The sequence below is a fragment of the Peromyscus eremicus genome, chromosome 3 (assembly GCF_949786415.1).
Source record: "Peromyscus eremicus chromosome 3, PerEre_H2_v1, whole genome shotgun sequence".
NCBI lineage: Eukaryota > Metazoa > Chordata > Mammalia > Rodentia > Cricetidae > Peromyscus > Peromyscus eremicus.
Genome location: NC_081418.1, coordinates 49,612,852 through 49,636,014, shown reverse-complemented (window position 1 = coordinate 49,636,014; position 23,163 = coordinate 49,612,852). Strand labels below are relative to the sequence as shown.

Sequence of the window (23,163 nt, the reverse complement as noted above, 5' to 3'; positions counted from 1 at the left end):
GTACATGGTAAGAACGAAATACCTTCACTGAAATAAAGATACTGCACAAAGAACCTACAGATCGTGACAGAGAATGAAGAGATATGTTCTTGCAGACGAGCTGTAAGTCATACATGAATGTCTGATGAGACATTCAAAACTCGAATAGGGCGCAGAATAATTTCTTATTGTGAGTAACTGCCCCATGTATCAAAAGATATGTAGTTGGCTCTCACATGCTAAATGCCAGTAGCGCCCTCCCCCCGCCCAGTCATGACAACCATAGACCCTACTAGACCTGTTCATCCTTCTAAAGGTAGACCTTTTTTTATAACATCTTGAGATGATTTACAGGTAATACAGTCTACACATGAGTTTATTAAAACTTAATTTAGTGCCCTACCTGTATTATGATGGAAATGAAGCATAGAAGGTCAGAACTTGGCAATGGACACACACTGAGTTTCAGTATGTAAGTGCTCAGGCATGACTTCATGCTATAGTCTTTGAAAGAGTTGTTGACTCTCGCTGTAATAGGTTTGGGCTTAAGAGTCCAGCATGGGCAACTTCCCGAAATGAAGTACAGGAAAGTGAAAGATTGAAGGGATGTTGACAGACAGCATTAGGGTACGCCATAGCAGACCATAGGGAAGGGCGGAATCACTTCAATTCAAATGATAATAAGACAGGACAGATTACAGTTTGTCTCAGAGGAAACCAAGTATTCACTCTCAGACAAACTGTGGGTCCTGCGTAAATGTCCAACAGGACATTAGACAGTCGTAAAGGTGCAGAACAGTTTGTGTGGGGGACTGACCCTTCCACACACAGCAGGACACGTGTCCTGCCTCCGATTGCATCTACTCAGTGCCGGGAATAACTCAGATACAAATCCAGCAACCATCACTCTCCAGTATATACAGTGAGAACCACTGACCTCGTTAATGGCAGCACTCTGGACCAATTCACTTGTACTTCCGTTCTGTTTTACTGTGGGATAAGCCAGATCCTTGCTTCACAAGCTCCCAGTTTTTAAAATGCTTTGTGCCTTGGTTTTGCCTATCTGTATCAGCCTTGTTTGCTCAATAAAAAGGAAATAACTTGGTTCATTTGCCTTCATTTGCTGTTTATGGCTATCACAAAAACAAAACAAAAAATAACCTTAGCTCTAGACACCAGACTGGAAAGCAAGGTAACCATGGTGATAGCTAAGGCTCCAGTTGATTGGCACAGCTGTGGACTACAGACTTAGGGAGAGGGAGGAAAGTGCTGGAAGCCACAAATGAACTTTTCCTCCTCTGATCCCAAGGATGGGAACGGGTCGAGACAAAGGTGCATAAATTTATAAGCAGAATTGTCCTGCTGGCCAATCCTTGAAAACCCTTCTCTAGCCAAGCGGTGGTGGCACACACCTTTAACCCCAGCACTTGGGAGGTAGAGCCAGGCGGATCTCTGTGAGTTCAAAGTCAGCCTGGGCTACAGAGCGAGACCCAGGACAGGCACCAACACTACAAGAGAAACCCTGTCTCGAAACTCCCCTCCCCCCCCAAAAAAAAAATAAAGAAAAGAAAAACAAAAACCCTTCTCTAAATCTGGGCATGATGGCAAATGCCTTTAGGCAGAGGCAAGTGAAGAATCTCTGTGAGTTCTAGGCTGTCCTGATTGGTCTACATCATAGTGAGTTCCAGGCTACCCAGGGCTACACAGACTCTGTCTTCAAAACAGGGAGCCAAATCTGTATCTGGGGATGTAGCTCAGTTTATAAGAGTGTAGATTACACAAAGCCTTGGGTTCAATTCACCAGCACTACATAAGATCAGGGTGGTGGTGTTTGCCTGTGATGTCAGCACTTGGGAGGCGAAGGATCTTTAAGTTCAAGGCCATCCTCAGCTGCATAAGTAGCACATTCAAGGCCAGTCTGGAATAAATGAGCCTTTGTATTTTTGTTTGTAAAGGTGGGCGCCATTTTCTTCTCCTTACAAAGCTGTGGTGATGGACAGAAGATGAAAGCGTGGTGTGCACGGTAGCACACATTTGACAAGGTGAGGACAGAACGTCCATGAACTGGGCTTCGATGTCAGTAAGGCATTTGCACTCACTGTTGTCAAGCATCCATATCCAAACACAAAATGCTACCAAACCAAACGAGCAGATGGTTGAGGATTTTAATTATAAAAATAGTATGACATGCTCTAGTGTGTGTGCAGATGTCAGAGGACGTTCTGTGTTAAGTTGGTGCTCTCCTTCCCTCATGCAGGTCTCAAGTCTTGCCAACGAGTGTGTTTACCCTCTGAGCCAGACCTTGGTTATCTTTGTGTTTGCTGGTCACTGCAGGCCCCCTTAGAGTCTGCCACTTTCTGTTTTCTGAGGTGTATTTCTCAGTCTGGAATTCGGTGCAAGCAAAACTAAAGAGTAGCCACTTCCGGGTCGACCTTAACCTCTGTAAAGTGGCTACCATGAGAGGTAATGGGTGCCAAGTGAGAAGTGTTCCTTTAGGGCCACACTGCTGGGTTTCAGAGCATGGCTTCAAAGTCTGGGGTGCAACAGACTCGTGAGCTTCAGAATGGAACATTAGACACAGGAAAAATCACTTAAGAAACTGCTCAAGTCCTAAAGCTCCAGGGCTGAAATGCTCACCCAGCCCCAACCTTTCCCTTGTAAACCTGCCTGGCATCTGATGTCTCCCATCGCCTGCCTCCCTGTACTCCCCAACAGTCTGCTCTAGAACCATTTGTCTCCACTACACACTTGTGAATGCTGCTCATTCTCAGCTTTCACATCACAGACACTGACTGTGGAATCTGGAATGTACTCTAAAGGCTTGACACTATTAGGAAGTGGAGGAAACCAGCACGGGGCTGCTGTAGAAGTAATCATCTTATTAAATAAGAAACACAGAGCCAATGTAAAGATAAAAGCCCAAGAGGTCAGAGCTAAGAGCCTTACCCTTCCTGTTTCAGCAATCCTCTTGAGCCAAGAGAGACCTACTTCCTGTGTGTTTGTTTTTATATAGACTTTCTGTTCTGCCTTCTCATTGGTTGTAACCCCAACCACATGACCGCCTTGTCACTGCCTGTCTGTACAGACCTCCAAGTCTTCTATGGTTGGTATTGAGATTAAAGGCGTGTGTCTCCAATGCTGGCTGTATCCTTGACCACACAGATCTACCTAGCTCTGCCTACCAAGTGCTGGGATTAAAGGCGTGCACCACGAACACCCAGCTCCACTATGGCTTGCTATTAGCTCTGACCCCCAGGCAACTTTATTTATTAACATATAAATAAAATCATATTTCAGTACAATTAAAATATCACTATAGGCTGCCATTGGCCCAAAACAAAATGCCAATTGGTTATGGCCCAAATCTCCCAACTGAGCCACAATAAACTTGTTTTGGGGGGCTGGAGAGATGGTTTAGGGGTTAAGAATACTGGTTGCTCTTCCAGAGGACCTGGGTTCAGTTCCCAGCACCCACATGGTAGCTCACAACTGTCTATAACTCTAGTCTCAGGGGATTTGACACACACATGGTGTACAAACACATGTAGATAGAACATCCATTCACATAAAAATAAAAGGTCACACTGGGCAATGGTGGTGCATACCTTTAATCAGGAGGCAGAGGCAGGTGGATCTCTGTGAGTTTGAGGCCAACCTGGTCTACAAAGCGAGTTTCAGGACAGCCAGGCTGTTACACAGAGAAACCCTGTTTCTAAAAACCAACCAAACCAACCAAATAAATAAAAGGTTAATAAATTTGTCTTTCTTTTTTTAAGTATTTATTATGTTTGTGTATACCTGTGTGAGTGAGTGAGTGTGTGTGTGTGTGTGTGTGTGTGTGTGTGTATGTGCAGGAGCCCTCATGTGTGTGTGTGTGCAGGAGCCCTCAGAGGGCAGAAGAGGTCATCCAATCTCCTGGAACTGGAATTAGGCAGTTGTGAGCTGCTGTGTGGTGCTGGTGGCCATGTCAGAGGGGCAGCAGGTGGCACCTGAGCTTCAGGGAATCAGTCCACCAGGAAGCAAAGCTTCACTGATGGGCGAATCTCGGATAGGCAAGGCCCCAAGGGCTTCGGCTCCAGAATGTCTTTTGCTACTTCTGTGTCTTTGCATATCTGCTGCTGCCATTTTTCTGTGGTATCTGGCACGGTGTGAATGGGTGTGGGGGAATCCCCACTGCCTTTAATGTAGTGTGATTATCTCATGGACATATCCCATTCTACTGGGAATTTATGCCTGTAGGTCATTATGCAGATGATTTCCCCTTAAGCTGTGCTGTTCACCTGAAGCAATGATTTTATGCAATAATAGTGTTAGCTTAAATAGAATTCTGATGATTGAGGGTTTTTAATAAATATAGTAAAGTATTGTGATAGAGGTTAGATTAGTGGGAAAATTAATATGGGTAAAGGTAGGATATGGTGTTGCCCCTACCCCTAATAAAGCAGGGGCTGCAGAGGACAGAAAATAGGAACAAGGAAGTGTCATGCATGCTAGCTAGGCTTTTCTTGAGGAGCCATATAGACTGTGGCTTAGGTAAATGATTTAAAAAAAAATTGTGTCCCAGAAGCCCAGCTAGCTCAAGTTTTCTTAATCTTTTTTTTTTTTCTTCAAGATAGGGTTTCTCTGTGTAGTTTTGGACCCTTAATGTTGGGAGATGTGTTCATGGGTTTCAGTGTGCATCATAGCTAAAACAAAGGTTTAAATAATGGCTTAAGGTTAGGTTAAGGTGTTTTTGTTAATGGCTTTGAAGTAGAAAATCTTGGGGAATAATTTAAAGTTTAGAAAGACACACTTTCAGTAGTTGAACAAGGGACTCACTGAGGTCAGAGAACAGGACAATGGTACCCTGGCTATTGCTGGCTGACATACTTTCTTGCTAGGATGGGTTGGTGATCAAAGGTGATTAATTCCTTGTACCCATTTCTGCCCTCAGCTTCCTGATATTAAAAAAAAAAAAAAAAAACTGTTGATGAGTAGGTGTGCACCCTGAGGATTTAAAATAGAGCTGACTGTTTTTCATATAGAAAAGTTTAAATTTGTGATTCTTTTAAGATTTTTTTATAAGATTACCTGTGGTGATATTTTATTTGTTCTGAAATGTGGTGAAATTTTATTTGTGCTTTGATAAATAAAGCTTGCCTGGAGATCAGGGGGAAAAGGCCAGCCATTTTAAGTAAACAAGAAGTCAGGCAGCACACGGCCTTAATCCGATCACTTATCAGGCAGGGTCTCTATTGGTTCAAGGCCACACTAGGGAACAGAGCCAAGGATGGTGACACATTCCTTTAATCCCAGTACCAACCATGGAGACCTGGAGGTCTGTACAGACAGACAGTGACAAGGAAGTGAGGTAGCTGGGCTAAGATAGCCAATGAGAGAACAGAACAGCAAGGCAATAAAGGCGTGGGTAGACAGGAAGTAGCTCACATTTGGAAGCTGCAGAGATGGTGAGGTAAGGTTGGCTGGTGGCTTTCCCTATTTCCCTGATCTCTCTAAGGCTTTCACCCCTGTATTTGGCTCTGTGTTTTTTATTTAATAAGACCATTTAGAAATTCGTCTACAATTACCTTTTAAGATAAACAATAAAATGGTTGATCCTTTCTTTGTGACTGTAAAAATGCAGCCTACCAGTAAAAGGATTGGCTGAGAAAAAATGCTTGCTTACGATTTGTTAATCTATAACAAGTTGCTTGGACATGAATGTTTGTGGATTCTTGGAGATAATTTGTTTTTCCACTGTAATACATTAAATGTTTAATAATGTAAGGGATGTGAGAAACATGTTATTTTTCACCTGTATTCATTGTAATCATTCACTTAAAAAATAGATGTAACCCATTTTTATACTGCTTGGAAGATTTTGCTGGGGTATATAAGCTGTGAGGGAAAAATAAAGTTAGTTAGAAGGAAGACATCATGAGGGACAGAAGGGGTAAGGGATACATCTGGATAGAGGTAAGAAAAGAAATAAAGATGCCGGGCGGTGGTGGTGCAAGCCTTTAATCCCAGCTCGCGGGAGGCAGAGCCAGGCGGATCTCTGTGAGTTTGAAGCCAGCCTGGTCTACAGAATGAGACCCAGGACAGGCACCAAAGCTACAGACAGAAACCCTGTCTCGAAAAAACAAAAACAAAAACAAAAAAATAGAGAGAGAGAGAGAGAGAGAGAGAGAGAGAGAGAGAGAGAAAGAGAGAGAGAGAGAAATAAAGAGATGAGAGAGAGATGATAGACCCTACAGGGAGGTGTGTGTGTGTGTGTGTGTGTGTGTGTTTCTCTTTTTTGCCAGCCCCAGAGAGTTAAGTTTTGCTCCCTCAGTTAGAAGAGTCAAGTTGAGTGATTAGTCCACTGACTCTGTGGCTCCCCCTCGATTCCTGAGCTGCTGAAGGGTACTGAGAACTGAACCCATGTCCCCTCCAAAAAGTGGACATTCTTGAGTGTTGAGCCATGCCTCCTAAACTTCTCTTTTTAAATTGATTTATTTCGGGTATTTGTTACAGTAAACAGAAAGGAGAATAATAAGGCATGCTTGGGAATTTGTGTGCGTGTGTGTGTTGTTGTTGTTGTTGTTGTGAATTCATGTGTTGGGATGCCCCTTGGGTGTGGATATATGCATGCATAGTGTGCTTGTAAGGTCAGATGACAACCTCAAGTGTTGATCCTCAGGTACCTTCTACCTCTTGTTTGAGACAAGGTTTCTCATTGGCCTGGAACTTCACCACACAGGCCAGGCTAGCTGAACCTGGGACGTCCACAGATCCGCCTGGATTACAGAGACATGCTGCCCTACCTGGCTTTTTACCCGGGTCGGGTGCTCTGAACTCAGGTCCTCTGCATGTGAGGCAATCACTTGACTAGGCATTTCCCCTTTTCTGGGTTTGGTATGCAGCTTATAGACTTGTCCATACGCTCACATTCTAGCCTGCTTTTCTCCTTCCGGCTGAGGTGAGTCTCCCATCGGGTTTCCTCCTTTTCCATCACCTTCTGCTCCTCACCCCCTGAGTTACCATTTTTGCCTGCCAAAGTCTCAACTTGCCCTTCTCCCCAGCAATCCACTTCAGATATATTTGTGCTTATCTCATCGATTATATCTCCCTGACTCCCCCTCTAATTATTTTATCGTTACCTTACCTCTCAAATGATATTTTTCAAAACAGTTGTCTCAGTTACTGTGTTTCTATTGCTGTGAAGAGACACCATGTTCATGGCAACTCTTACAAAGAAAAACATTTACTTAGGGTGGCTTGCCTACAGTTTCAGAGGTTCAGTCCATTATCATCATGGTGGGACACGGCAGTGTGCAGGCAGACCTGGGGCTGGAGCAGTAGCTGAGAGTTCTACATTCTTTCAGGCAACAGGAAGTGATCTGAGGGTCTCATTGAGCAAAGCTTGAACAAAAGAGACCTCAAAGCCCACCCCCACAGTGACAACATTGTGGTGATATATTGAATACCCTAATAAACTTATCTGGGGATCAGAGGACAGAGCCAGCCACTAGATTAGATATAGAGTCAAGCAGGGGTGGCACACACCTTTAATTCCAGTACCGGGAAGCACACACGCCTTTAATCCCAGGAAGTGATGTCTGGGCAGAGAAAGGTATATAAGGCGTGAGCAAACAGGAACTCACTCTCTTAGGCTGAGGGTTTCATAGAGGTAAGAGCTAGTGGCTGGCTGCTCTGCTTCTCTGGTCTTTCAGCTTTCACCCTAACATCTGGCTCTGGGTTTTTTATTATAAAACCATCTAAGATTCGAACAACACACTTCCTACAACAAAGCCACGTCTCCTAATAGTGCCACTCCTATGAGCTTAACAGGGCCAACTGCATTCAAACTACCACAGCAGTCTTATAGTTCCTGGACCTTTCTATTCCCTCTCTCCCTCTATGTATGTGTATGTGTGTGTGAGGTATGTGAATGCATGTATGTAGGCATGTTCATACATGTGAATGCATGTGTGTGTGTGTGTGTGTGTGTGTGTGTGTGTGTGTGCATGCCCTAACTTTGGCTTTGGATGACTTCCTGCATTACTCCTTACTATATATTTCCCGAGGCAAGGTCTCTGGCTGAATCCAGAAGTCGCCAATTTGGTTAGTCTAGCTAGCCAGCTTTCCCTGTGGCTCCTGCCTCTGCCTACCAAGGGCATGAGTTGCAGGAAGCCCCCTCACATTCCTGTATTTTGTATCAGATCTGGGGAGGCAAACTCCAGCTTCACACTGGTCCAGTCAGTGCTCTATCCACTGAGCCGTCTCCCCAGCCCATCTAGTCTTTAACATGTGGAGTCAACCTCATTAAGCTCTGGCATTATCTTGCTTACATCATCAGTGCCCTTGGAGGAAAACACCTTCCTGTAGCCTTGATCTTGTTTGAACCTCTTCTCTGTGTGTGCATGTGACTCTCTCTCTTCTCTAACCCCTTTCTCAACTTGTATCTTACTTTTTCTCTTTCGGTTGTATCTTAGGCCGGCTCCTCTTGGGGCAAACAGATAGGACTGGTGGAGGGCAGTTCCTTTAGAAGGAAATCCCAAGAAACACTCTCAGTTCACATCTCAGGCGGGGCTCCCCTAAGCAGATAAAGATGGCGTGCAAGCAGTGTCTTTGCAAGGCAAGTGGGGAGGGACCCAGGGAAAGGAAGGCACCATGGGGCTATCGTCCTGGGCTCTATTTCCATTAAGGAACCTTAGGGAGACCATTGAATATCTATTTCCAAGTCATTCCGTAGAGGAATAATAAGCTAGGGTATTTGTCCACTGTTAGGGAGGAAAAGCCTCTCAGGTTTAGTGAGTGTATGCGTATATTGCCACCAATTTGACGATAGGAAAGAAGTGTATTTATATGTATATGAATGCACAAAAGAAGCAACTCCTTAAACAGCCAAAGATAAAGACTTACATAAATGTAGCTTAACAGACGGGAGCTGGACATGGTGTCACATGCCTGTTAGTCCGGCACTTGGGAGCAGAGAGGCTACAGGAGACAAATAGACGCAAGGAGTAAAATGGCTTCTGGGAGAACAAATGAGTTTTAGGGGGACAAAGTGGAGACAAAAAAGTTCGTGATATTCTTGTTTGTGCAGGTATAAGAATGTCGTCTCCTCATTTTCTTTTTTAAAAATTGCATTTGCATTTCATGTATATGGGTGCTGTCCTCAGAAGCCAGAAGAGGTAGGTTGTGAGCTGCCATGTGGGTGCTGGGAATCAAACCAGGGTCCCTGTGCTCTTAGTTTGTTAAGTCATCTTCCCAGCCCTTCTGTTGTGTTTTTTTTTTTTTTTTAAGACAGTCTCACACTACAGTCCAGGATAGCCTTGAACTAAGCATTCCTCTTGCCTCAGCCTCCCAAGTGTTAGGATTACAGTTGTGAGCCACGTCACCAGGGGTCTCTTTTTTTCTTTATTTCCATAAACAACCCCAGAGAGGGGGGTTCATGCAGTGCCCCTTTTAGAAGCTTGTTTCTAGTGAGATAAGTGCATCTGTTAATTTTGCATGTCTTTACAATAATCTCTCAGATCAATTCTCTGGGTGAGAACTTTGTAGCCATGAGCTCCCTGGGTATTCCAGCCTTTCTCTACCACTGCTGGCAAGCTCACTCCTTCTGCTGAAGAAGATCTTAGATAGAGAGTCCAAGTACAGATGCCAGTACCAGAGAGACTGGCTGCTGCTGATTTCTGGTTTTCCTCTTCCTCTACCCATTTCTTTAATAGCAATCATCTCCAATGATCCACGCTTCTCTCAGTAGACACTTTTAGGAGCTGAGGATAGAGATCAACAACACAAGGAAGATCCCTGCTTTCATAAACTTGAACAAACAGAAACAAGAGAGAAAAAAAATGTCAGCAGCATGGCTCCATGCAGAGGCAAGGGACCTACTTTATACTGGCTGTCACAATGAGTAATAACCTGGAACTGATTGACACAGAATCACCCAGGCAGAGGGATGCTGTCACTCCCCAGCTAAAAACTGTTCAGTGGCTTCTTTGCATTTACATGAAATCAATTCCTTCAGGCTCAGAGTCACCTGGTGAGGTGAGTCCCTCATTTGCCTTTTTTTCATCTTTATACTCTGTTACCTCGTTAGCTGACGATCAATAGAGTCCACCAGATGAAGGCTGCACTGAGCAAAATGGATAGATATTTAACACATGTGCAGACGGGTCTGGATGGGTGCTGCTACCCAACAGAAAGTGAGTCAAATGTGGAATTTTCTCCTAGGTAGATTAGGAAAGTAAATGAGGAGGCTGGAGAGATGGCTCAGCTGTTAAAGAGCACTCGCTGCTGTTCCAGAGGACAGTGTTTGGTTCCCAGCATTCACATCAGGTGGCTCACAACTCAAAACTCCAGGGCATCTGTTACCCTCTTCCGGCTTCCATGGGGCACACGTGGTACACACACACATTTTAAAAATCTTTAAAAAGGGACAGAAAATTAAACAGAAATGTCCCAACATTTTGTTACTCAAAAACGTCACAAAGAGTATTCATTCACTTTAAAATAAGATTCATTAATTTTATTATTTTATGTGTAGGAGTATTTTGCCTGTATATGCACCATGTGCGTGCCTGGTGCCCTTGGAGGTCAGAGGAGGGTATTGGGTCCCCTGGGACTGGAGTTACAGATGGTCCTGACCATGTGGGTGCTGGGGATCAGACCCCTGTCCTCCGTAAGAACCACAAGCACACTCTTAACCGCTGAGCCAACTCTGCAGCTCAACTTTGAATCATATAAAATTGAGATTTTTATTTATTTATTTTGAGATAGGGTCTCATGTAGACCAGGGTGTCCTCAAACTAGATATACTGTGGAGGATGACCTGGAGCTCCTGATCTAACAGCGTCGACCTGCCCAGTACTAGGATCACGGGCAAGCCGACCAGGTCCAGTGTATGTGCCGCTAGGGAATGGAACCCAGGACTTCTTAATGTTAAGCTAGCTGTCTATAGAGCTATATCCCTAGTCCCCAAACTGATTTTTCCCCCTCCCACTCTAAATCTAATGTGTGTTTTACTTCTCAGTTCCGACTGACCACATTTCAAAAGTGATCAGCAGCCGCAGGTGGCTAGTGGCTACCTCTTCAGAGAGGTCCTCCACCAACACCGGGCATCTCCTTCCCACCTTACCATCTTTCAAAAAAATCTTTAAATCTTATCTATTATGCATGTGCATAGTGTGTGTCAGCATCTATGAATAACGTGTGTGTGTGTGTGTGTGTGTGTGTGTGTGTGTTCGTGCAAAGCCAAGTGTGTGGAGGTCAGAGAACTTTCCGGACTTGATTCTCTCTTTCTACCATGGGTTCTAGGGACCAGACTCAGGTAGGGGGCTTACACACGCGCGCACACACACACACAAACACACACACACACACACACACACACACCCCTCCGAGTCATCACAGCTTTTTCCTTACTAGGTTTTTTGAGACAGGGTGTCATGTAGCCCGGGCTAGCCACCAACTCCCTTTGTAGCCGACACTGGTCTTGACCTGGTTCTTCCAGTCTCCACCTCCCAGGTGCTGGCATTACAGGCGGGTGCCATCGGTCTGAGTGCACCACTTTATAGTCTTTTGCAGCCCTCGCGGGTATCTGCAACGGACCCAGGAGCCTGGGAGGCTGCCCCAGCTCAGGCCCGGCCTTGTGGGCCACCCCCCAACCCACCCCCTCCGCCCCGACAGCTCCCAAGCTCCAGTGGCAGTCGCGGCGGGGAGGAGCCTGCAGGCCCCGGGCTGGCGGGGACGCGCGGCGCGGGCTCCGCGGGCCATGGCGGACCTCACGGTGTGCGCGTTCCTCACCAAGGTGCTGTGTGCTCACGGCGGCCGCATGTTCCTGCAGGACCTGCGCGGCCACGTGGAGCTGTCGGAGGCGAAGCTGCGGGCGGTGCTGCGGCGCGCGGGCCCCGAGCGCTTCCTGCTGCAGGAGGTGGAGCTGCACGACGGTCCGTGGGACCCCGAGGCCGAGGTGGCGGCGGGCGCGGGCGCGGGCGCGGGTGGCGGCGCCACGGCCTGCAGGGTGGTGGCCGTGTCCTCCGCGCGCCTCTGCGCCCGCTATCAACGCGGGGAGTGCCAGGCTTGCGACCAGCTGCACTTGTGTCGCCGTCACATGCTGGGCAAGTGCCCCCACCGCGACTGCTGGTGAGGGGTGGGGTCCTCGGTCCCCAGTGGGGCGGTGGGGGGATGCGGGCGGGCGGGACGCGCCCTCCGGATGCTGCTCGGCTAGCCGCGGGCAGGATGGGACAAAGGCCTTCGGCGCAGGCCGCTCCCGTGCTCCTCTTCGCCGAGGTGTGACATGGAATGTCCTCTCCACTGAAGTTTTTTAATCATCCCCCCACCCCCAATTGCTGTCCCTGCCCCAGCATGCTAGGATGCGCCACAACACCAGCCAGGTTAAATTCGTTGTTGTGACTTTTGAGTTCACTTATGTCGAGTGCCACACTGAGGGGACATCCGAAGGCCCATGGCCCTCGGACCTTCTGTTCCCTTCCCTCCTTCCTTCAGTAATCACAGCCCATTAGGGATTAAAACGCTGGTCTAGTCCAACCGCAGGAAACTGGTGGCCGGATGGGGTGAGGGCCTGGCGCCTGGCTACATAGTCCAAGTGCTTTCTTTATAGTGTTGCTGGACGAGGATGGGAGATCAGCAGCTGTTGGTCTGAAGATCAAGTTTTAGTCCCTACAGAACAGATGAGTAACATGGGCAGGGTACCTACCCTAGGCTTTAGGTCAATCTACTCACTTAACAGGACCGAGTCGCCTCAAGCCTGATTTTTTTTTTTTTTTTTTTGCACCTAACTGTTCAATGTTTTTTTTTTTTTTTTAATTTTTATTTTGCAATACAATTAAGTTCTACATACAGGCACAGATTCCCTTGTTCTCCCCCCTCCCGCCCATTTTTATCAGTACTTGGGGAATTCACTTGTAAGTTGGAAATGCCCTAAGGCAAAGAATTAGAACTGCCAGCCACCTCCCTCTTTGTGGCCTGGTCTTCTGACTGCTCTGAACACTTCTAGGTCTACCTGCGCCCTGTCCCATGATATCCACACGCCTATCAACATCCAAGTCATGAAAAACCGCGGCCTTTTTGGCCTCAATGAAGCCCAGCTTCGAATCCTGCTTTTGCAGAATGACCCCTGCCTTTTCCCAGAGGTGAGTCCGTGATGAGCCGCCACCCTACCCACATTGTGGCAACTCTTTCCCACACTGATCCTCTAATCCTAATGTTTGTTTTGTTTGTTGAGATGGGATCTCACATAGCCCAGGCTGGCCGTGAACTTTGTATTAGCCGAGGCTGCTCTTCTGCCAATCCACCTATCAAGTGTTGAGTCTGCAGGCCTCTGTTGCCTCCATCACCACTTCAGGTGTTAATTTTAATTGCTTGGAAGCACTGTGATTTGGTTCCAGATACTTTGAAAGTACCCTCTTTTAAATGCTAGAATGGTAAAATTAGCACATTTGTGGGGCTGGAGAGACGGCTCAGTGGTTAATAGCATTGGCAGTTCTTCCAGAGGACCCAGGTTCAGTTCCCAGCACCTACAGGGCGGCTCACAGCTGTCTGTAGCGTAGCTCCTTTTTCAGGGGATCCGACACCCCTAACACATAGACATACATGCAGACAAAACACCAATGCACATTAAAAAATTAGCACATTTGTTTCTATTTATGTGAAGAATTTGTTAACCAAATAATAATCTCAAATCAAAATTTATGAGACTAATAATAATTCTTTTTAAATCTGGCATGATCTTTCTATCATGGACGTTGCTGTCAGAGGCAGGAGGCACATAGCTCCAGGATGTCCCTTATCTTTGAGGGACCTTAGCTCAGATAAAATCGGATCCCTGGATTCAGTGCAGAAAAGAATTTTAGGGAGAGCTCATATGAAGTAAGGTTTATTGAGGGAGACCTGCTAGCCTCTTTCTCCCCCAGGGTACTCTTGAGGGAGAAGTGAGAAGTATGTAGATAGAAATATAGAGGAGAGAGGCAGCTAGAAACACAGGATAGCTCGGGAGGGCCTGGGTCAAAGCCCACCAGCCCCTTCTGTCTCTACTAAAGGGCTTTTAAAGGAGTGCCAAGGGGTGGAGCAAAAGACCTCCCCCCAGCACAGCCACGTGCAGACCATCCCAGACACCTGGTGACCATGCATGTGGTTAAGCTACCCTAATGCAGCCCTGCTGGGTAAAGCAAGCTCAGATCTCACTAGAAAACCTTTGTGGGCTCCCACAGTTTATTAATAGACTTTAAAAATTAGATATATTCACCAGCTGGTGATGACACACACTTTTAATCCCAGTGCTCGGGAGGCAGAGGCAGGTGGATCTCTGAGTTCGAGGCCAGCCTGGTCTACAAAGAGTTCCAGGACAGGCAACACTACACAGAAAAACCCTGTCTTGAACCCCTCCACCCCCCTCACCCCTGCCAAAAACAAAAAGGATAAAAAGTAGATGAGTGTGGTGGTGAAAACCTGTAATTCTTCAAAAGCTAAAGCACAAGGATTGAAAGTTAGGGCCAGCCTGGGCTACATACCAAGATCTTGACTTGAAAATGAAGCAAACCAAAAATCAAACCCAAACCAAGATAAAACAAAGATAGATTGTGGCAAGGACATTGAGAACTCTCATACATTGTTGGTAGGAATATAAATTATCATTAAACATTGTACAACCTAGTATGGAGGTTCCTCAAAAAACAAAAATAAGCTAGACTTGGTGACTTATTCGTATAATCCTGGCACTCAGCTAAGGTAAAAGGATAACCACAGACCTTGTCTCTGAACAAAAAAGATAAAAACACAAGGGCCAGAGATGTAGCCCGGCTCCTAGAGTGCTCGCCTAGCATGGGTAAAGCCCTGAGTTCGATCCCCAGCACGGCATAAAAACCAGCTTTGGCCACTTCTGATCCTCCTGCCCCTGTCTCCCTGACGTGATTACAGGGATGGGCCAGATGACCAGTTTTATGCAGTGCTGGGGGGCAAACCCAGGACTCTATGCATGTTAGACAAGTTCTCTACAAGCACCATATTGGGCAGCCTACCTGAAACTTTGGCTGCAGAGGATCTGATGCCTTTGGCCTCTGTGAGCACCTGTACTCACAGACATATAAAGTGGAGGGTAATTAAAGAAAGATTGCCAGTATTGACCTTTGGCCTGCACATGCATGTGCACACACATGTGCACACACACACTCCCCTCCCCCAAAGATGCCATTAAACTTCTAAGTTGAAGAAGTTATAGTTTGTTAGCTTAAAGATAACCCTGAGAATTCCTATCTCAAGCGTTGCCTCCTTCCTGCCTCAGGTCTGTTTGCTGTACAACAAAGGTGGCGATGTCCTTTATGGCTACTGCAACCTCAGGGACAAATGCAACAAGTTTCATGTGTGCAAGTCCTTTGTCCAGGGCGAATGCACACTTCAGACCTGCAAGCGCTCCCACAAACTCATTCACGCCACCACCCTGAAGTTGTTAGAGGACCAAGAATTGAGTGTTTCAAGTGTCGTCAACTTCCAGATAATCACCGTCTACAAACATATGAAGCTGCACAAGATGCTGGAAGATAAAGGTAGGCAGGGGACTGTTCGTGAGGAGGTGTGCTAAGGTTCTGTACTGTGTGTGTGCACATGTGGGGTGGGGGTGCCACAGGAGGCCAGAAGAGGGCAGCAGATCCTTGATTACGGCAACAAGTGCTTTTAGCCACTGAGCCATCTCTGTAGCCCTAGTTAACGTTTTTATGGTATGGAAATATAATTCTAACCAAAGAAGAGGAGATTTTTGCCAAGGTAGAAAACATGCCCAAATATTGGAATATGGTAGCTTCTGGGCAAACTGGGGGTCAAGAATTTGGTAGAATCATCTTAATAATTCAGCTGGGAATGTGGGAGGGAGACGGCATGTGGTTTTCTTTTGTCAACTTGAACTAAAGTTTTCCTGTTTTCATTTTTAAGTAATTTTGACCACATTACAGGCAACAGACTAGAAATAAAATAGCATGTCTCAGGAAGGGCTGGAGAGATGGCTGGGTTGTTTAGAGCATTTGTTGCTCTTGCAGATGACCCAGGTTCGGTCCTCACGACCATCCTAACTTCAGTTCTGTGGAATCTGACGCCCTCTTCTGACCACAGCAGTCACTGCATGCATGTGCATGTACACTTACATACGTGCAGGCAAAACACTCATACATGTAAAATAAAAACAGATGATTCTTTTTTTTTTTTTTAAGTTTGTCTCAGTCACTGTTCTATTGCTGTGAAGAGACACCATAACCAAGGGGACTCCTATGAAGAAAACATTTAATTGGGGTCTTGCTTATAGTTACAGAGGCTTAGTCCATTATCATCACTGCAGGGGACTTCATGGCAGGCACAGCAGGCATGGTTCTAGAGAAGTAGTTGAGAGCTACATCCTGATCCACAGGCAGAGAGAGAGAGAGAGAGAGAGAGAGAGAGAGAGAGAGAGAGAGAGAGAGAGAGAGAGAGAGATGGAGAGATGGAGAGACTGGGCCCCCCAGCATGGGCTTTTGTTACCTCAAAGCCCACCCCCAGTGACACATTTCCTCCAACAAGGCCGCACCTCCTAATCTTCTAATCTTATCAAAGAGTTCCCTGCCTGGTACATAAGTAGTCAAATATAGGATTGTAGGGGGTCATTCTTATTCAAATCAGCACAAAGCTGCACAGGGATCCACTTTATTGTAACTGAGCAAGGACTGATCTGGAGGTGGGCAAAATGGAATTAGCTTACTGTCTTTTTTCACTAAATTTAAGATCAGAAATATCTGCCGCTTAGTCTTTTTAACTGCTTATTTTTATTTATTTTTTGTTTTGATCCTGTCTACCCCATTCCCTCCCATGTTGCGCCCAACATAAAATTAAAGCAGAAAGCTCATCTCTCTTCTTCCTTTCAGACCGCATGACCTCTGCCGGGCACTCACAAGGTGTTGAGAAGCAAGGGGCCCCTGGGGCTGGGGCTGCAGAAGCCAGGCCTCTGGCCCCTGCCCCTGCTCAGTCGCCCAGGAAGCCCCAGTAAACCTTCAAGAGCATAGAGAAAGTGAGAAGCAGCTTGTCCATCTTGGAGGATCAGAAGCAACAGCAGCTGAGCTGGAGTCTGTAGTCATTCTCTTTCCTTACTTACTAGCATTGGCAACTTTAATACCTATCTCATCCCTGATTGGGAGAACCCAGGGTGGAAATGAAAATACACTTGCAGGTGAGGTTGGACCTGGAGCGGGCAAAGAGAGGGTAAAATTCTGAGCACAGAGGGGATCAGTCCAGGGCAAATCCTGAAGCTGTAGCCTCTGTCTGCGGTTCCCCCCTTTCCAGCCATGGGATGGAGGGCAGCTTTCTGCTGCCTTTGTGTCCAGCTCGCGTTTTCTAGACTCCATTCACACAGCGTCCACTGTAGATGTCACAGAGTTTTTACACACTGCGTATTACTTGGTATATACATAATCCCTTTTTACACAGAATTGTTTATATAGCTTAATTACCTCCCTTATTCTGGAATATTTCAATACTCATAACAACATTTGAATATCTCATTTTGTATCAGATGTATTTGTGTCTCATTTTGTATTGAGTTTAAAAGTCATTTTATACCTTTGTTTGGCTTTTAAGTGCTAAACAATACTATCTTTTGATACAGATTTCTTTAAATATCTGTGTAGATGAGCGGCCTCCTCTGCCCCTGCATTCTGTGTGTCTTGATTTTGTGACTTTCCTATGTTGTATTTTGTTGCTGGGGCCCTCTGTGCTGTTATCCATACTGTGTCCATGATACTCAACCACATGGGTCCGTTCTCAATCGGCATCACAGTTAATAATCTTTGGGCTCTGACCAGAGTTTTCTACCTCACCCCCAACCACTTCTCATCTCTTAGTGAGCCAACCAGTGCTCTGTGGCTGTATCTTGAAGGATGTGTAGTTCGCTCCTTCCTCCAGCTGTTTCTGCCCCTTCTGAGGATGGGGACAGGTCATCGAGAATGTGTGTGTGTGTGTGTGTGTGTGTGTGTGTGTGTGTGTGTGTGCCACGCTTTGCCGGTTTTCAAGGTCACTCTCTCCTTCTTCCTCCACCCCCTCCGCCCCCACTCATCCTACTGTTTTCATCGTGGGATTTGCAAATCTTTGTTGTGGCCATTTTCCCCAATGACGTTGTGTAAAGAGAAGGGCTTGTGTTTCTTTCTGTAATATGACTTTTGAAAAACAGGGGCCACTCAGTGAGTTTTCATAACGACAAACTTACCTTATTTAGAGAAACTTGTATCATGAAGCCAATGAGAGGAGGGATGTAAAAATGTCTTTCCAAATGAGAACTCAGTTTCCTCCTAACGGACAGTAAACTCATCAACTCAGGTCTTTGCACTTTGGTTGTCAATGACAGTGTTTTACATTCTTTCGTTTGAAATTCCTAGTTGTGACTTTTTTTCCTAGTGGTATTTGTTGTGTGTGTGTGATAGGATCAAACCCAGGGTCTTGCCTGCGTGAGGCAAAGCCCTACATCTAAGTCCTGGGACTAAACTTTAAAAAGAAAGGCCAGTCAGTCACTGTAGTGTACGGTTTTAATCCCAGCACTACAGGGGTAGAGGCAGGCAAGTCTCTGTGAGTTCAAGGCTACCCTGATTTACATAGTGAGTTCCAGGCTAGCCAGAGCTACATAATGAGACTCTGTCTCAAAAAGAAATTGCGTTTATTATTATTACTATTTATACTTCGTCATTCTCCTGTATATATTTATTGTAAGCTATCTTAAATCCTTAATGGAATGGAATAGCTCAATGCACACCCTTTACATCAATAGACATGGTAGACTTTTACGTTGTTTTCTCACGTATATCACGATTATGCTCTTATATATATGTTTATTGATTTGTAGTCATTGTTGCAACATTTTATTCAAGCCTATAATGTTCCATTTTAATTTTAGTTCTCTTGGAATTTAGTCTACAAAATTATCTTTTTGTATGTATGTGTGATACTGGGAATGGGCTCATGCGTTCATGAATGCGCTCATGCTGGACAAGTGCTCCACCACTGAGCTGTATCCTCAGCACTAAACTCCTCATCTGTAATTGTTCCTGGACCAAGTCTGCCTGCTTACCCCCATGACAGGCAGATGAAGTTAAGAGTTGTGGTACTGAGGCAAAGGGCTGATTTTATTTAAAAATAAACTTCTGCCGGATGGTGGTGGCACACGCCTTTAATCCCAGCACTCGGGAGGCAGAGGCAGACGGATCTCTGTGAGTTCGAGTCCAGCCTGGGCTACCAAGTGAGTCCCAGGAAAGGCGCAAAGCTACACAGAGAAACCCTGTCTCGAAAAACCAAATAAATAAATAAATAAATAAATAAATAAAAATAAATAAATAAATAAATATAAATAAATAAATAAATAAATAAAAATAAACTTCTTAGAAAGGGAAGGTAGAGGCTGTTACAGAGCCTGTCTTGCTGGGGAGCTAATTTGGGGTCAGTTTATAGACATGGGTGATGGCTGACTTGGGCGCTCCCTCAAGTGGGTGGGCCAGGTAAAGCACACTCACTACAGTGTCTTGAGGTGGTTTTCACTTATAGTCTCAGAAGCAGGTCAGTATTTCCTTGGGCTTTACATTTCAAATTAGTTCCACAGCACATAGCTGGAGGCCGAAGAGTTCAAGGCCACCGGGTGGGCCTTTAATCCCAACACACTGGGAGGCAGAGGCAGGCAGATCTCTGAGTTCAAGGACAGCCTGATCTACAGAGCGAGTTCCAGGACAGCCAGGACTATTACATGGAGAAACCCTGTCTCAGAAAAAAAAAAAAAAATTCAAGGCCAGCTTTCATAACACAGTGAGTTAGAGGCCTGCCTGGCTGCTAGAAACCCTGTCTCAAAAACAAAACCAAAACCAAAAGACAAAACCAAAATGGATGCCAGAATTTCAACCAACTTGACAATTTTGGCTTTTTTTTTTTTTTTTTTTGGCCAGGGTCTTATGTCTCTGGTCTTGAATTCACTGTGTAGTTTACATTTTGGATCCTCCTGCCTCCACCTCCCGAGTGCTGACGTCACTGGTGTTTACTGCCAAGTCCCACTTATGTGGTGCTGGGAACTGAAGATAGGACTTTATCATGCTAAGTAAGCACTCTGCCAACTGAGGCACATCCCCAGGCCCAGCCCTGGACTCGATCTTTAAATGATGTTGCCTCGTCTGTAAATACCATCCCTACTTCCCTCTGCCTGCCTCAAAGGCTGGCAAAATTATAATCGTCAAGATTATAGCCCTTGCTGACCCCAGAGAGGTGGTTCCCGTACCTCCTGCATAGTGCTCCTTCACATTCCAGTGCTTTGGCTTTGAGCTAAAACATTATTTGTTCCTCATGGTAATTCTGACATGTAGACTTAGGACATTTCTTGTCAAATGCTGAATTAGTTGTCAATCTATGCTGGTCTTCACTGGTTTTGTTGTTGTTTGTTTTGTTTATTTTTCCTTTTTTTCCTCTTATAATCAGGCTCTCACTGTAGCCCTGGCTGGCCTGGAATTCATGTAGACCCGGTAGGCCCTAAACCCACAGAGATCCGCTGGGACTAACGGGGTGCACCACCACACTCAGCTCAGGTCCTTTACTTAAACATTTTTTGTTGTCCTAATGAGGGTGATATGTAAGGCAAACAGTTGACTCATTGAGTCTGAAGTCAGTTTGTGTTTATGAAGTGGCGTTTCCCATCCAGGGTTTCCTCTCCACCACTGATGTGTTCTGACTTTCCTCACTATGTTTTTTTTTTTTTTTTAATAAATCTGTTATGCTAATTCTTTCTTGAATATTTTGTGTTTGTGTTGCTACTCATCATGGGGATCTCTCTGAAATATGCTTGTATGTTACTTGCCTTTGGGTGAATTGTCAGTTTTAATAGTCGTACATGGCCTGTTTGTTTTTCTGAATATAAAATCATGGCTACAAAGTGATTTGTTATGCAACTCTATCATTTTATATTAAATACAAATAGAAAATATTTTTGATATTTCTTCATTAAATATAGTTGTTAGTTTTTAAATTCTTTATTAGGATAAGAGAAATACTATATTATTTGTTGGAAGCTGAAAGCTTGATAAAATGAATCAATCTCTTAATGTAATAATATTTTAATCACTTGCATGATTGATTGCATTAAAGGTTTTTGTAATATTAAAAAATCCTTAAATTCTTGTGATAAGCTTTGCCTAGTTATGGCATATATTCTTCTAATGTCATTTTTTCTGTTTGCTATGTGTCAATTCATTCATAAATAAAACTCATTTATATTTTATGACATATATAGTGATTTTCTTTTTAATTTTATTGGTATATGGTCAAAGTATAAATTTTATTTTAAGTAACATTTACAGCTTCTGTAAATTGCTTCATGATTTACTTATTTGACTTTTTTATTTAGGGAATCACTCTGTAGCCCTGGAATTCCTGATCCTCCTGCCTCAAACTCACAGGTGCTGAGATTACAGGTGTAAGCCATCACTCCTAGCTTCATTTTCATTTTAAAATTTATTTATTTCTAGCTGGGCTCAAGCCTTTAATCCCAGCACTTGGAAGGCAAAGGCAGCCGGATCTCTGTGAATTTGAGGCCAGCCTGATCTACAGAGTGAGCTCCAGGACAGCCAGAGCTACACAGAGAAATCCTTTCTCAAAAAACCAATATACTTATTTATTGTGTGTGTATGAGTATTTTCATGAGTTTATGTGAACTACATGCATGCAGGTGACCACAGAGGCCAGGAGATGGCACTGGATCCCCTGCAACTGGAGTTACAGAGAGTTGTGAGCTACTGTGAATTCTGTACAAGAGCAGCAAGTGCTCCTAACCACTGAGCCATCTCTGCAGTGTTCAAAGTTGTGGCCTTTGGAAGCGGATTAGAACCCGAGCACTCTGGCCTCATGGATGGATTCATATATTTACGGATTCAAAACATAATGGGCTATTGGGAGATGGTGGGAACTGAGAATTAGGCCATAGTTGGAGGGCGTGCCCTTGAAGGGAGTATTATGTTCCTTCTTGCTTCCTCTCATTCTTTCCTCTCTGTTTCTTGGCTGCCAGGAGGGGAGCAGCTTTGTGCCACCAAATGCTCCCACCCTGATGTCCGGCCTCACCACAGGTCCAGAACAGCAGAGCCAAGTGACCATGGACTGAAGCCGTTGACTGTGAGCTAAAAGAAAGCTTCCTTCCTTCCAGCTGACAACCTTGTCTGGTTGTCACAGGGTGGACAGCTAACTGGTGTGATGCAGATGTGTTAAGAAAGTCATAATCAGCCATGATACCACTGTGTAAAGAGAATCACACTGGCCGGTGAGATGGCTCAGTGGGCCAGGCCACTCACCACCAAGCCTGAGTGATTCCCAGAACCCACATGATGGACTGAAGGAGAGAACGGACTCCCACAGGTTTCCTTCTGACCTCCGTATAGACACACACATAGGCAGTACATGAAGAAAAGAGAGAGACGTAGTCATTGCTAATTTGTTAAGTATTTTTAGCTTTTCTCGTACATCTAATCCTAGCTATTGAGGCTGTATTTGTCTGTTTTGGATGATATAAGCATTTTCCTGTATTAAAAGTATTTGCAGTTTTATTAGATGGTTGTATTGCACCCATGTGCATCATGTAATCATAGTTCTATGTTGGATGTTTATTGTTTGCATCATTTTAGTCTTTAAGTGAGTGCCTATACTTGTTATTTTCTTAGAACACATTTCTAGGTATAAACAGATCATGCCCAAAGACAGTGGATATTATAAAGACTCACTAAGAATCTCAGAATTACCTTCCAGAGTAGCTATAGCAGTTTCTGCTCATCAATGGCAGGGAAAGTGCCTGTCTCAGGTCTCTCTGAAGGGTGCTGTTAGCATATTCTCATGAAAGACATAGTGCATTTTGTTTCCTACATAGTTGTTCAGGATGATATATGTTACGTATAGTATAATACAATATTATTTTATATTACATGTATTTTTCTTCTACAGTAATTACCCAAGAGTGCTACTTCATTCATTCATTTTTGTTTAGTTCTCACTCACACTTAGACATTAGTTCTCAGTCCCCACCCAGAATCTGAGCTGTAACTTTGTTTGTGTGTGCATATATGTGCAAATATATATTGTACATGCATATACACACATACATAGACACATATTTTATTGTTTGAGATGAAGTCTCAAGTAGCCCAAGTTGGCCTCAAACTCACTATGTAGCCAAGG

General features: G+C 44.8%; 1 protein-coding gene across 1 annotated transcript; it reads left to right on the top strand.

The window, feature by feature from the left end:
- The first annotated feature begins 11,722 nt into the window (after positions 1–11,722).
- On the top strand, positions 11,723–17,952 carry Zc3hav1l (zinc finger CCCH-type containing, antiviral 1 like). Its single transcript, XM_059256558.1, has 4 exons — positions 11,723–12,093; positions 12,968–13,103; positions 15,251–15,512; positions 16,854–17,952. The coding sequence occupies exons 1-4, from the start codon at positions 11,723–11,725 to the stop codon at positions 16,973–16,975; spliced, it is 891 nt and encodes a 296-aa protein (XP_059112541.1). The 3' UTR covers positions 16,976–17,952.
- The last annotated feature ends 5,211 nt before the right edge of the window (positions 17,953–23,163 follow it).